We start from the raw sequence: 16407 nt of genomic DNA, 5'->3' as shown, positions 1-16407 counted from the left end.
TTTCCTTATTTTTCTGGTTGTTACAGGGTAGGTGGTGGAATGCCACACCCTACTACACCCTATAGAGAAGTGGAATTCTCTAGACACAGATTTTCAAAACTCCAAATGTATGGATATTATTTTTTCCTAACTTAATTGAATTGTAGTCAAAGAAGTTATTTGTATTACTTAAATATTTTTAAATTTGCTGAAATTTTTATGGTCAAATGTAATAAAATATTTCAAGCACTCTTAATGGAGTCCCACTCTCAGATACAATGCCCCTTATATGTTCATGGACTCAAGCTTGTTAATTGTTTTGTTCAAATCTATATCTTTACTGATTTTTGTCTACTCGATCTGTTTCTGAAAGGACAGTAAAATTTCTCACCACTATCATAAATTTGTCAATGTTCCTTGCAGTTCTCTCCATATTTGCTCTACACATTTTGGACCAATGTTGTTTGATGCATAAAGGTTAGAATTGTTATAACTTCCTGGTGAATTGAAACTTTCAAAACTTTAATGATTTTATCTCTAGTAATGTCTTTGCTTCTACTTTTACTAATATTAACACATCTTTACCATCCTGCTTTCCTTCTGCCTCCTGCACTTCACTATTTATTTAGATGGTTAAGCTCTTGTACTAGCTGGTGAACGGTGAACACTGAAATTATTTCTCCTGCAGAACTATATTCCCAGACAGTATGAATATATCATTAAACTGCATTAATACATGTCATCATCTTATTAATTACATAATAAACAAAGTATCAGGTATCCAATACAAAGTTACACACTTCAAAAAACATATAAAATAGTAGATGCCTAATCACTTCATTAGTAGAAACCCACTTCTCTTTTGATTGGGAAGACAAGAAAAAATATGCTTCAAAGAAAAATAGTTAATAAACAAGTTCTAATAGACATGATGAAGAATTACAAGATTTCAGAAATTTTATAAATAAGGTATGTTTGGGCTACAAAGCATCTCTGCCTTAAAAAAATTTTTTTTTTTTTTTTTGCTAAATAAAAGACCTATTCTATACATCCTGCACAAGACAAAGGCAACATTTTACTAGAGATATTTCATAGCCTCCTCCCACTCTGTCTTCAGGCCCTTCCCCTCCCAAGTTTTACCCCAAGTGTAAACATTAAAGTAACTAAGACTTTTTTCTCTGAAGACATTACACACATGTGCTTCTGTACAATGTGTATTTTACATGAACTTTCAACCACATATTTGTGATTTTTCAAAATGGAGGCTTTCATAACAGCACAAAATGAGCTTTATAGGAAGACATGAAATAATCCCCTAAATCTTGGTAAGAATCCAATAAAAATCAATTTTTGCTAAAACCTGACGTGTACTGGTGCTCATGTGGGACGGTAGACATGAAGGAACAAATAACCACGCAGGCCCTACTTGCAATGTTTGAAAGGACTAAACGAATAAACCACATATGGTTTACAGTGCTGTTCATAATTTCTAGGATTTTAATTATATATGGTACTAAAAATATACAAGTATTGTGCTGGGTATTTTGGCACCTAATCTCTCAATTTCTTACATATTTTTTCTGGCATGGGAATAGTATTAAGCCAAACATAGAGGTTGCAATTCTGTCAAGCTTGTGGCTTTTTCATGATTCCTATGGAAGCTTCATTAGACTTGTCATTCATTAAGCCTACATGTTGGCTAATATGTACGATAATTAAGTCCTGTCCCAAGTTCCATTTCCAAGGCAACAGCATCAGGGAGCCAAGTTTTATTGAATGCAACAGTTGTTTCTATGACCACTGGAGTCTTTGTAGCGCAGCCGCATTTTAGAACGATATTTCTCCAAATACAAAAGTTGCTTGCTGTTAAAAGCTCCACGCCGCTTTTGTCTTATAAACTGTACTGCATCTTCATTTTTCATTCCTCCTTCAATTAGTGCGACAGCAACAAGCACTGGAGTTCTCCCAAGACCAGCAACACAGTGAACAGCGATACAACAGCCAGGTTCTTCACGAAATTTAATGTTTACAAGACTTAACCAGTCATCGACAATCTGGTTAGATGGTGATGACCCGTCATGAAAAGGCCAATCCAGAACCTGGATGCCTTCTTTTTCCACAAGAGCAGTGTCGTAGGTTGCTTCACATACTCTTACTATTGTAGTAACCCCGTATTTCTTAAGTTCTTCTATAAATTTGTTTAAGGTTGCACTGGTTGGATTGTGTGTAATAAGAAATCTCATGTTCCTGTATGTGACTTCCACGGGGGCTTGCCGGTTCATTGGAGCCATGTTAATTTAGTTGAAACACTCAATATGGTTACGAAAAAGTGTTTTAAATATTTGAATACAGAAATGATGTTAAGAAACTGAAGTATACTCCCACGTACTCCACTGGAAATCCTCAGTGCTTTGCAAATGTTTTTGAGAATGACAGGAAATGAAATGAACCCCCTGAGAAGCAGCAATCCTTCAGTAATACTGAGTCAATGGAAAGGAAGTGCACCCAGGTTTACCCCATTCAGGTCAGAATTCTCGTCAAATGCTCCGATGATTTCAACTCTACACTTGTGTGTCCAGGATAACCGATCTTATGGGGGCTTCTCGGTGGAGAAGTAATGAATCTCTACAGTTCACTTGTCCTCATAAAGGTCGTGCTGTGCCTGGCAGTAATCTCTGGGGCCCTTCAGAAACTCCATAAATGCGTGACCAAGAACACCACAGAAAGGAGCTTGTTTACTCATTAAAGACTGTGGCCTAATCATACAACCAGTCCCGCGGCGGCGACACAGGCGGCAGCAGTGGCCTCGGCTGCGGGGCAGGGAGCTGCAGTGGTGGTCCTGGCGCGGCAGTGACCCCACACCAGGCTCCACTGTGCTCCAGCCTCGAAGAAGCCAATCCGCGCGCTGAGGTGATCTTGCGTCACAAGCCCTCCCTTTCACGGCTGGCGTGACGTAGGCTCCTCTCCATCAATTGCGGCGGGGCGCGCCGAGAAGCTGTGAACCTGAGACCCAGCGATGGCACGCAGACGTCACTACTGCGGCTGGTTGCAGGAGGGAATGGTGGAGACTGAGACACGGGTGGACCACGATAGGAAGGAAAGGGAAGGTACTGGAGGAAGAATTTCAACCATTCCCATCCATTAGCTCTGACAGATAAATCTTTTTCTAGCGGTTTCATGTTTTGCTGTCTCTTGGGAACACATTCCTAGACTTTTTCTTTAATTCAGTCTGACAATATTGGTCTTTTAACTGAAGACCTTAGTTAATTTACATTATTTTATTATTTTACATTATGTTAATTATTGCTATATTTGCTCTCATTTTGTGCTATTCGATATATTTCTTTATTTCTTTTTTATCCTCCTTGATTTCTTTTGGATTAAGGTTTTTCTCCTCTAAATCTATATCCTAAATTCTCTGCTGTGTTGGAATGTTGTGATTGTGGCTTAAACTTCTTAGCAATTATTACAGATTAGACACTGTTCTAAATCTAACTGGCTTTACATAAATTCATTTGGCACAACAACCATATGAATTAGATACTAGTATTATTTCTATAGCTCTGATTTTAAAAAAAACTTAAACCTAGACACAGAAAAGTTATTGCCCAAAGTTACACAACTAATAAATGTCAGGGCTAAGATTTAAATCGTGAAATTCTGGCTCTGGAATCTACCTCTCTAATATATGTATGTCCTATCATATACCTTTTTATTCTTTCACTACTTAAATAGCTTAGTAATAGTCAAACATTCAAAATCCTTTCCCATGTCTTGAAGGAACTTAACATGCTATAAATATTAATGTTGTCAAGCATTTTTTTAACACCACATTACATTGTTTATAAAAATCAGTCTTTGTTTAAATTTACCCAGTATATGATCAGTTTCTTTGCTCACTACCCCTTCTTACACTTCCACCTTTTTTTCTAAGATTATTCTTTTGTATCCAAGAGCATCTTCTGGAGGTTCCCTTAGTTCCTAATATATGATCAACTTTGATCAATATTTTATATAATCTTAAAAATATGCATTCTCTCAATACTGAAAAGTGCAATTTATTGTTGGTAGACTTGTTTTTTCTTTGGTTCTTTATTGAGCTTCCCCCCCCCCCTAAAATTCTCTTATTTGTGTTTCATTCTTAATAGTTTTGCTGGGTATATAATTTTACATTGACACTTATTTTCTTAGCCCTCTGAAGACATCCCTTGCCTTCAGGTTTCCTCTCTACTAGCTATAGAATTTTCTAAAATGTCTAGTCTTTGAGCATCACCACGATACCAAAACCAGACAGTACCAAAAAAGAAAACTATAGACCAATATCCCTAATGAACATAGATGTAAAAATCTTTAACAAAATATTAGCAAACCACATTCAACAATGCATTAAAGGCTCATTCACTATGATCAAGTAGAATTTATTTGGGGGATATAAGGATGGTTCAATACTTGCACATCAATCGACCACATTAACAAGATAAAGGATAAAAATCATATGATCATCTCCATACATGCAGAAAAAGTGCTTGTCAAAATTCAACATCTGCCTGTGATAAAAACTCACAACAAAATGGATTTAGAGGGAACATACTCAACATAATAAAGGCCATATATGACAAACCGACAGCTAATACCACCCTCAATGCTAAAAAATTGAGAACTTTTCATTTACGATCAGGGATAAAATAAGAATGTCCACTCTCACTACTTTTATTCAACTTAGTACTGGAAGTCTTAGCCACAGTAATAAAACAAGACAAAGAAATAAAAGATATGCAAATTAGTAAAGAAGAAGTTATACTGTTACTTTTTGCAGATGACATAATATCATACATAGAAAACCCCTAAAGACTCTACCAAAATCTGTTAGAATAAATAAATTCAGTAATGTTTTAGGATACAAAATTAATACAGAAATCTGTTGCATTTCTATATACTAATTACAAAATAGCAGAAAGAAATTAAGGAAACAATTCTAAAACTGCACCAAAGAGAATAAAATACCTGGGAATAAACTTAATGAAAGAGGTAAAAGAGCTGTACTCTGAAAATCAAAAGATACTGAGCAAAAAAACTGAAGATGACACAAACAAATGGAAAGATAGTCCATGCTCATGGATTGGAAGAACAAATATTGTTAAAAGGTCCATACCACCCAAAGCAATCACATTCAATATGCTCCATATCAAAATATAAATAGCATTTTTCACAAAACTAGAACGTATAATACTAAAATTTGTATGAAACCACAGAAGTTCCCAAATAGCCAAAGCAATCTTGAGAAAGAACAACAAAATTAGAGATATCAAAATCCCAGATTTCAAGACATACTACAAGCCATAATAATCAAAACTGTATGGTACTGGCACAAAAATAAACACCTAGATCAATGGAACACAATAGAGTCCAGAAATAAACTCACACATATATGGTCATGTAATCTACGACAAAAGAGGCAAGAGCATACAATGGGGAAGAGACAGTCTGTTCAATAAATGGTGCTGAGAAAACTGGACAACTATATGCAAAAGAATGAAACTAGACTACTTTCTTACATCTTACACAAATATTAACTCAAAAGGGATTGAATTCCTGTGAGACCTGAAACCTAAAAGTCCTAGAAGAAAACATAGGTAGTAGTCTCTTTGACATCAGCCTTAGCAACATTTTTCTAGATATAGCTCCTCAAGCAAGGGAAACAAAAGCAGAAATAAACTATTGGGAGTATATCAAAATAAAAACCTTTCGTAGTATGAAGAAAGCCATCAACAAAATGAAAAGACAACCTACTGAATGGGAGAAGATATTTGCAAATGATGTATCCTATAAGGGGTTAATATCCGAAATATATAAAGAACTTGTAAAATTCAATGCCAAAAAACCCCACAATAACCCAATTTAAAAATGGGCAGAGGACCTGAATAGACATTTTTCTAAAGAAGACATATAGATGGCCAACAGACACATGAAAACATGCTCAAATCACTAATCGTCAAGGAAATGCAAGTCAAATCACAATGAGATATCACTTTAAACCTATCAGAATGGCTAGTATCAAAAAGACAAAAAAATAACAAGTTTGGCAAGGATGTGGAGAAAAAGAAACCCTCTAGCACTGTCGGTGTAGCCACTGTGGAAAACAGTATGGAGGGTCCTCAAAAAATTAAAAATATAAATATCATATGATCCAGTAATCCCACCTTTGGGTATTTACCCAAAGAAAAGGAAAACACTAATTCAAAAAGATATGTGTTCTTCTATGCTTACTGCAGCATTATTTACAATAGCCAAGACACAGAAGCAACCTAAGTGCCCAGTAATAGATGAATGGATAAAGAAGTGGTGTATATATATGCAATGGACTATTACTTGGCCATAAAAAGAATGAGATCTTGCCATTTGTGATAACATGGATGGACCTGAGGGTATCATACTAAGTGACATAAGTCAGAGAAAGACAAACATCATGTGATTTCACTTATGTGTGGAATCTAAAAAATAATACAAATGAACAAACAAAAAAAAAGAATCTTAAATACAAAGAACAAACTGGTGGTTGCCAGAGGAGATGGGGGGGGGGCATGCGTGAAATAGATGAATTTCCAGTTATAGAATAAATAAGTCATGAAGATGAAACATACAGCATAAGAAATGCAGTCAATATTAGTGTAATAACATTGTATGGTGACAGATGGTGACCACACTTACTACTTTGAACACTAAGTAATGTATAGAAATGTTGAATCAATATGTTGTACATCTGAAACTAATATAACAATGTATGTAACAATATAACAATGTATGTTAATTATATTTTGTTTTTTTTAAAAAGGCAGAAACAGACCCATAAATGCAGAGAACAAACTGGTGGTTGCCAGAGGGGACGGGACTGGTGGGATGGGCAAAATGGGTGAAGAGGAGTGAGAGGTAGAGGCTCCCACTCATTCCAGTTATCAAATGAGTAAGTCACAGGGATGAAAGTTTCAGCATAAGGAATACAGTCAAATAGCATCATATACTGACAGATGGTGGCCACATTGTGGTGAGCTGCAAACATACAGAGTTGTCAAATCACTTTTTGTATACCTGAAACCAATGTAACACTGTGTCAACCAAACTTCAAGAGAAATAAAATAATGTCTGGGCTTTGTTTCCTGGCTATGCATGGCCTATAACAATAAAGCTCTATTTCTTCCTTCCTCCCTCTTCCTTCCTTCCCTCTTCACTCCTTTCTCCCTTTTCCTTCCTTCCTTTCTTCTGTAATAACTCAGTCCACTAGATGAAGTGGAGCAAGGTGGCTGTCTATGCAGGAGGCAGGGGTGCAGAGGATCCTGGAGTCCAGGAGTGAGTGAGAAGGGCTTTCAAGCAAGGGTGAGGGTGGTAGTAGCAGCCTGGTAGAGACTATCAGAGCCCAAGCAGAGTGGAGAGGAATATACCTGAGTGTTACACAACTATGTATCCAATTTATACATTGAGGATAATGGGAATCCGTATTCTATCAGATAGGAGTTACAAATTTAGAAAGGGAGAAAAGTAGAATTAACTCTAGGGTTTTGGATTAGAATTGGTTGTATCTGTGTGAACTCTTAATTTTCAACATAGAGAAGACAGTTATGGAAACATAGATGTGTATACGAGTAGCCTGGAACATCTTGTTATGACAGAAAGTAAGGATATGTTCAAAGAATGATAGGAATATGACAAAAGGACAGAACACAAACCAAGGGAGACCAAAGAGACCTGCCAACTAATTGTAATGTGGTGTCCCAAATGGAATCTTGAAACAGAGAAAGGACATTAGGGAAAAAGTAGTCCAATTTGAATAAAATGTGAAGTTTAGTTAATGGTAAAATACCAATGTTGGTTCCTCAGTTACGACAAAGGTATCATAGAAATAAAAGATATTAGCAATGGGGAAACTGGGTGAGGAGCATACAAGTAGGTCTCTAAAACCATTCTAAGATTTTTAAAAAATTATTTAAAACAAAACAAAAGCAGAGAAGCCAGTTGAAGGGCCCCAATGGTCATGATTTTTTTTTTTAAAGATTTTATTTATTTGACAGAGACAGCCAGCGAGAGAGGGAACACAAGCAGGGGGAATGGGAGAGGAAGAAGCAGGCTCCTAGCAGAAGAGCCTGACGTGGGGCTCGATCCCATAACGCCGGGATCACGCCCTGAGCCGAAGGCAGACACTTAATGGCTGAGCCACCCAGGCGCCCCCAATGGTCATGATTTTTATATCAACTCAATGAATAAAATAGAAATCCTTAAATCTATACTGATACAAATAAATTAATATGGAGAAGCCAACACTTTGCCTCATAGTAGAATGCCAACTAATAAATGTAACAGGAATGGTGGAATTAGCAAAATCTTTAGCAATTGTCATCACAATTATTCAGCAAAGAAACATCAATAGATGCTAAAACCAGTGGGTGAAAGTTGATGAGGAATGAGATATTTATTTGCATTTAAAAGTACCCACCACAAAAAAACAAAAACAAAACAAAAAAACCAAATTCATACACATTCCCACTTTGTGTTTGCCTATGGAGACATTTTTAAAGCTTTACATTTTAAAAAGTTTTAAAATATTTTAGCTAGCATTGTTAATTATTCAGTAGCTCTCTCCCCCCAAAATTTCAGGTTACGGCAGACTGGCATTGTCCACTATGTCCCATTTCCCCCCATATTTAATATTAGCATTCCCTGAGTATTTCACTAGACATTGCCACCAAGCTAGAGGCTTCAACTCCCCAGTTCCCTTGCAGCATGGTGTGGCCATGTGATTAAATTCTGGCCAATGGAACATGGACAAAAATAATGGTGTCATTTCCAGGTTACACTCCTTTAAAAAATGCACACAGGGGAACAAGTTTGCTAATTGGGAGATGGTGAGAACTGGAGTAGTTGTCTTGACCCAGTGGTGCAAACCACAGGAGAACCTAGCAGAGCCACCCTACTATCTTAGACTACTCACCTCTAGACTGTTCCTTGAGAGGAAAATACACTTCTGTCTTGGTTAAGCCACTGTTATTTGATCTCTGTTAAAGCACTATCCTAACAAAATTTAAATAAAAGGATCGAAGTACAACCTGATTTAGGGAAAAGGTGAAAGGAGGAAGAATAAAGACTCAAAACCACAATGACACACTTCTGGTGCTGGTCAAGATGGAGTAAGTCCTCTACAGTATTTCCCTCCAACTGATTCTAACTGAAGAGAACACAAAAAGCAGCTACCTGAGGATACTGAAAAGTAAGCAACAGCAGAGGGATTGTGTAAGTAAGTCAAAACTTGAAGGATGACGAGCATAGTGATGAATTTACTGGTGAATTTACTCCTCCTCTTGCTTTGACCTAACAGCAAACCTTTCTAGCCAGAGAACCAGGAAAAAGGCTCCTTGTGGCCTGGGAAGTATGAAGAGAATGCCCTTGTTTCCTCTTTTGTCCCTCCCTGGCATGCCCCAAGGCCAGCAGCAGTCATGAAGCTACACAGGGGTGGTGGCAGCAGCAGGAGTAGTGGTAACACTGCAAACACCTAGACCCTAGGAGACCCTGTATTTCTGGCCAGAGAAACCAGGAAAAGGGATCCTGTGTTCAGAAGAATGAGAGCAATTTCTGCTATTTTACTGTCTTGTCCTTCAATGCTTTGCCCCAAGGTCTGCCCATCATGTGGAACTTTGAGAGAACAAAGAGAGCCAAAACCCTGAGAAAAACCCTGGCTTTATAGCCAGAGGACTGGGAATAAGGGATTTGAGAATGTGGGAGAAATTCCAGTGAGCAGAGAGCTGAAGAAAGAAATCCTCTAATTCTACATGTGAGTCACTACAAGTCTCAGGTTTACTCCCAACATGGGCTTTCAGAATTGAACTGACATCATAACTATTATCTACAGAAAGTGAGATAGAGGGAGTTAAGATGGTGGAGGAGTAGGGGACCCTAAGTTTGTCTGTCCCTGGAATTTAGCTAGATATCAAATCATTTTGAACACATGCGAGATCAATCAGAGATCTGAGAAAAGAAATGCTGCAATTCTAGAAATAGAAAGCAACCACTTTTTGGAAGGTAGGAGGTGTGGAGTCTTGAATCTGGGGCAATATATCAGAGGCTATGGCAGCTGGGGGGGGGGGGGAAGCCTGCTTCAGGGGACTACTGCAAAGTATTATAAGCAGTGGAGCACAAAATCGGAGCTTTTAGAAATCTGCTCCGGTGGGGGACGTCCCTGCCTGAAAGGCGCTCAGGAGGCGAAGAGGGGCGGAACCCCAGGTGCGACAGCGTGGTCTCAGGATCCCCGGGGGTCACAAGAAGAATGGGGGGCCTGAGGGCGGCACAGCTCCCAGGCACTGGAGCGGGGAAGCTGGCTGCAAACAGTGAGTCTAAGCGCCTGCTTTCGGCTAGGTGTTGCCATAAACGATGAACCACTGCACAGTCGGGCAACCATGCTCCCAGCAGAGGCCCAGCAAAAGGCAGAGGCCTGACAAGAACCCACTCCTGCTCCCGGAGAGGAGCAGCACAGGGTCACGCCACGTGAGTCCATAAAAGTTGGCAACTTGAAACTCAGTTGAATGCCTGAGATAAAAATGCTCCGTCACAGGCTGGGTGAGCACAGAGTGTGGACGGAGACCAGGGAGACAAAAGGGATTGACTGCTTTACTGTGAGGACTCACTGAAGAGTGGAGGTGCAAACTCACAGTTCTGGGGCTGGAGATCTGGGCGCTGCCATTTTCATCCTGTCCAACGGTGCTGAAAGCCTTGAGGGAGCAAAAGAGCGCCACATAGTGGAATCCAGAGCCGGGTACACTGAGCTCGGCTCCCTGGCAAGAGCGGTGCATTTCCACAAGTGCAAGGGCACGGGAAAATCAGTGCAATTCCCCCCTCCCCCAGAAGACCAGCAAAAAAAACCCAGCTCACTCACGCCAAGTTTACGATCATAGAGGACTGCAAACTTCCGCTCTTGCGGAAAACAGTATATAGCATTTGCGAGGTTTTTTTTATTATACCTTAGTGTTTCAGGGGCTTTTTTTCCAGCTATTTTCTTACTTTTTCAATTTTTATTCTTTTTTAATTTTTATTTATATATATGTTATATATGTATTATTTTTGGTTTGCTTTCATTGTATTTTATTTTATTTTTGCATATATATGTTTTTCTTTCTTTGGGATCTAGTTTCCGTTAAGAAACAAACTAAAATACACCCAGGATCTAGTTCATTGTATTGTTCTGCTTTATTTCTTGTTTGACTTTTTTCTTATTTAGTTTTGTTTTTGTTTTCTTCTAGTTTGTTTTGTTTGTTTTTCTATTGTTGTTGTTATTGTTGTCTTTTCTCTCTTTCTTCTATTCTGTTCTGGACATAATGATGAGACAGAGAAACTCACCCCAAAAGAAAGAACAGAAGGAAGCACTCACTGCCAGGGATTTAATCAATACAGATAAGTAAGATGTCTGAACTAGAATTTAAAACAATGATTATAAAGATATTAGCTGGGCTTATAAAAAGCATAGAAGACACTAGAGAAATAAAAGAACTAAAATCTAATCAGGTCAAAATTAAAAATGCTATTACTGAGATGCAGTCACAAATGGAGGCTGTAACAACAATGATAAATGAGACAGAAGAGACCATGATATGGAAGAAAAAATGATGGAAAATAAGGAAGTTAAGAAGAAGAGAGAACAACAACTACTGGATCACAAAGGGAGACTTCAACAACTCAGCAATTCCATAAAGCAAAATAATATCCAGATAATAGGGATCACAGAAGATAAAGAGAGGGGGGCAGAAGGTTTATTTGAACAATTTATAGTTGAAAACTTCCCTAATCTGGGGAAGGAAACAGACATTCAAGTCCAGGAGGCACAGAGAACCCCCTGCAAAATCAATAAAAATAGGTCAACACCTCAACATATAATAGTGAAGCTTACAAATTTCAGAGATAAAGAGAAAATCCTGAAAGCAGCTTGGGGAATAAGAGGTCTTTAACCTACAAGGGTAGAAACATAAGGCTGGCAGCAGACCTGTCCACTGAGACCTGGCAAGCCAGAAAGGACTGGCATGATATATTCAAGGTGCTAAATGGAAAAAATATGCAGCCAAGGATACTCTATCCAGCAAGGCTGTCATTCAGAATAGGAAGAGAGATAAAGAGGACAAACAAAAACCGAAGGAATTTATGAGCAGTAAACCAGCCTTGCAAGAAACATTAAAGGGGATCCTTTGAGCAAAGAGAGGGCCCCAAAGTAACGAAGACCAGAAAGGAACAGAGACATCCTACAGAAACAGTGATGTTATAGGAAATACAATGGCACTAAATTCATATCTTTCAATAATTACTCTGAATGTAAATGGACTAAATGCTCCAATCAAAAGACATAGGGTATCAAATTGGATAAAAAAACAAGATCCATCAATATGCTGTCTATAGAAGACTCATTTTAGACACAAAGACACCTCCCCATTGAAAGTGAGGGGGTGGAGAACTATTTATCATGCTATTGGACATTAAAAGAAAGCTGGAGTAGCAATCCTTGTATCAGACAAACTACATTGTAAACCAAAGACCTTAATAAGAGATGAAGAAGGACACTATATCATACTTAAAGGGTCTATCCAACAAGAAGAGCTAACAATTGTAAATATTTCTGCCCCTAACTTGGGAGCACCCAATAATAAACCAATTAATAACAAAATTAAAGCAACACTTTGATAATAACACAATCGTAGTAGTGGACTTTAACAACCCACTCACAGCAATGGACAGATTATCTAAGCAGAAGATCAACAAGGAAACAAGGGCTCGAATGACACACTGAACCAGATGGACTTCACAGATATATTCAGAACCTTTCATCCTAACACAACAGAATCTACACATTCTTCTTGCATACACATTGAACATTCTCCAGAATAGATCACATACTGGGTCACAAATCAGGTCTCAACTGGTACAAAAAGACTGAGATTATACCATGCATATTTTCAGACCACAATGCTTTAAAACTTGAACTCAATCACAAGAAAAAATGTGAAGGAACACAAATACTTGGATGTTAAAGAAGATCCTACTAAAGAATGAATGGGTCAACCAGGAAATTGGAGAAGATTTTTAAAAATACATGGAAATAAATGAAAATGAAAACAAAACTGTTCAAATACTTTGGGATGCAGCAAAGGCAGTCCTAAGATGGAACTATATAGCAATACAAGCCTTTCTCAAGAAACAAGAAAGTTCTCAAATATACAACCTAACCTTACACCTAAAGGAGTTGGAAAAAGAAAAGCAAAAAAAGCCTAAACCCAGCAGGAGAAGAGAAATAATAAAGATTAGAGTAGAAATCAATGATATAGAAATCAAAAAAACAGTAGAAGAGATCAACAAAACTAGGAGCTGGTTCTTTGAAAGAATTAATAAGATCGATAAACCCCTGGCCAGACTTATGAAAAAGAAAAGAGAAAGGACCCAAATAAATAAAATCATGAATGAAAGAGGAGAGTTCACAACCAACATCAAAGAAAAAGAAACAATTAAAAGAGAATATTATGAGCAATTATATGTCAACAAATTAGAAACTTCCTGGAAACTTACAAGCTAACAAAACTGAAACAGGAAGAAATAGAAAACCTCAACAGACCCAAAACCAGCAAGGAAATTGAAACAGTAACCAAAAATCTCCTGACAAACAAGAATCCCAGTGGGATTCTACCAACCATTCAAAGAATTGATACCTATTCTTCTAAAGCTGTTTCAAAAAATAGAAACGGAAGGAAAACTTCCAAACTCACTCTATGATTACCAGCATTACCTTGTTCCCAAAACCAAAGACCCCACCTAAAAAGAGAATTACAGACCAATACCCCTGATGAACAAGGATGCTAAAATTCTCACCAAGATACTAGCCAAAACAATCCAACAGTATATTGGATTATATAAGGACTATTCACCACAACCAAATGGAATTTATTCCTGGGCTGCAAGAGTGATTCCACATCCACAATTCAATCAGTGTGAAACACCACCTTTCAAAAGAAAGGACAAGATCCATATGATCCTCTCAATAGATGCAGAAAAAGCATTTGACAAAGTACAGCATCCTTTCTTGATCAAAACTCTTCACGGTTTTAGGGATAGAGGGAACATACCTCAATATCTTAAAAGCCATATATAAAAAGCCCACAGGGAATAACATCCTTGATGGAGAAAAACTAAGAACTTTTCCCCTAAGGTCAGGAACACAACAGGGGTGCCCATTCTCACCACTGCTGTTCAACATGGTTCTAGAAGTCCCAGCCTCAGCAATCAGACAACAAAAAGAAATAAAAGGCATCCAGATTGGCAAAGAAGAAGTCAAACTTTCACTCTTCTCAGATGGCATGATACTCTATGTGGAAAACCCAAAAGACTCCACCTCAAAATTGCTGGATCTCATACAGAAATTCAGCAAAGTGGCAAGGATATAAAATCAATGCACAAAAGTCAGTTGCATTTCTCTACACTAACAATGAAGCAGAAGAAAGAGAAATCAAGGAATCGATCCCATTTACAATTGCCCCCAAAACCATAATATACCTAGGAATAAACCTAACCAAAGAGGTAAAGGATCTGTTCTCTGAAAACTATAGAACACTTATGAAAGAAATTGAGAAAAACACAAAGAAATGGAAACACATTCCATGCTCATGGATTACAAGAACAAATATTATTAAAATGTCTATGCTACCCAAAGCAATCTACACATTCAATGCAATTCCTATCAAAACACCATCACCATTTTTCATAGAGCTGGAACAATCTTAAAATTTGTATGGAACCAGAAAAGACCCTGAATAGCTAGAGGAATGTTGAAAAAGAAAACCAAAGCTGGTGGCATCACAATTCTGGACTTCAAGCTATATTACAAAGCTGTAATCATCAAAAACCATGAAAGACCAAAATGCAAGACAGGAATTCATCAAAATCCTAGAGAAGAACATAGGCAGCAACCTCTCTGACCTCAGCTGCAGCAACTTCTTGCTACAAACAACTCCAAAGGCTAGGGAAACAAAAGCAAAAATGAACTACTGGGATTTTATCAAGATAAAAAGCTTTGCACAGCAAAGGACACAGTCAACAAAACCTATGGAATGGGAGAAGATATTTGCAAATGTCTTATCAGATAAAGAGGTAATATCCAAAATCTATTAAGAACTTATCAAACTCAACACCCAAAAAAACAAAAAACAAAAATCCAGTCAAGAAATGGGCAGAAGATGTGAAAAGACATTTCTCCAAAGAAGGCATACAAAACATCACTCAGCATCAGGGAAATACAAATCAAAACCACAATGAGATACTACCTCACACCACTCAGAAGGGCTAAAATTAACAACTCAGGAAATGACAGATGTTGGTGAGGATGCAGAGAAAGGGGAACCCTCTTACACTGTTGGGAATGCAAACTGGTGCGGCCACTCTGGAAAACAGTATGGAGTTTCCTCAAAAAGTTGAAAATAGAGCTACCCTGCAACCCAGCAATTGCACTACTAGGTATTTATCCAAAGGATACAAACATAGTGAATGGAAGAATCACGTGCACCCCAATGTTTATAGCAGTAATGTCCATAATAGCTAAACAATGGAATGAGCCCAGATGACCATTGACAGATGAATGGATAAAGAAGATGTGGTACATATAAACAATGGAATATTACTCAGCCATCAAAAAGAATTAAATCTTGCCACTTTCAACGACATGGATGGAACTAGAGGGTATTATGCTAAGCGAAATAAGTCAGTCAGAGAAAAAAATACCATATGATTTCACTTATATGTACAATTTAAGAAACAAAACAGATGAATATAGAGGAAGAGAAGGAAAAATAAAACTAGATGAAAATTGAGAGGGAGGCAAACTGTAAGAGACACTGAACTCTAGGAAACAAACTGAGGGTTGCTGGAGGGGAGGTGGATGGGGGAAGGGATAATTGGGTGATGGGCATTAAGGAGGGCACTTGATGTAATGAGCACTGGGTGTTATATGCAACAGATGAATCACTAAATTCTACCTCTGAAACTAAACAAAAAAAAAAATGAAGAAGAAGAAAGAAAGAAAGAAAAAAAGAGTTAGAACTTGATCCTGCACTTCAAGATTTTGCTTGCTTAAAAAAAAAAAATCAAAAATTTCCTGAGGATTTAAAGAGGACCCAGAGTTTCACAACATAATATTCAAAAATGTCCAAGATACCATGCAAAAGTATTCAACAGACAAAGAACCAAGGAAACATAATAAGGAAGAAAACAACAAATGCCAACCCGAGATCACCTCAATATTGGAATTCTCAGATAAAGACCTTAAAGCAGATATTATAACCATAATCCATGAGATTAAAGTAAACACTATGAAACAAATGAAAAGATAGATGCTCAGGAGAGAAATAGAAACTATTAAAAAAA

General features: G+C 37.7%; 1 protein-coding gene across 2 annotated transcripts; it reads right to left on the bottom strand.

Annotated features, from left to right (window-relative positions):
- Window positions 1-1748: 1748 nt before the first annotated feature.
- On the bottom strand, window positions 1749-2362 carry LOC103675355 (protein tyrosine phosphatase type IVA 1-like). Of its 2 annotated transcripts, XM_008704425.2 has the most exons (2): window positions 2148-2362; window positions 1749-2078 (listed from the first exon to the last, which is right to left on the bottom strand). In XM_008704425.2, exons 1-2 carry the CDS (start codon window positions 2268-2270, stop codon window positions 1749-1751), a joined length of 453 nt encoding a protein of 150 aa, XP_008702647.1. In that variant the 5' UTR covers window positions 2271-2362. The 2 variants fall into 2 exon arrangements, with proteins under 2 accessions (XP_008702647.1, XP_008702645.1); XM_008704423.2 differs by having other exon boundaries at window positions 1749-2362.
- Window positions 2363-16407: the final 14045 nt, after the last annotated feature.

The sequence above is a fragment of the Ursus maritimus genome, unplaced genomic scaffold (genome assembly GCF_017311325.1).
Source record: "Ursus maritimus isolate PB19 unplaced genomic scaffold, ASM1731132v1 scaffold_16, whole genome shotgun sequence".
In the NCBI taxonomy this organism is placed as follows: Eukaryota; Metazoa; Chordata; class Mammalia; order Carnivora; family Ursidae; genus Ursus; species Ursus maritimus.
Note: the sequence above shows the minus strand (reverse complement) of the source record. Positions and strands in the feature narration are given on the sequence as shown.

What these genes read in the sequence shown, in the direction of transcription:
- LOC103675355 (XM_008704423.2), bottom strand. Translation starts at nt 2,270, where the DNA reads ATGGCTCCAATGAACCGGCAAGCCCCCGTGGAAGTCACATACAGGAAC.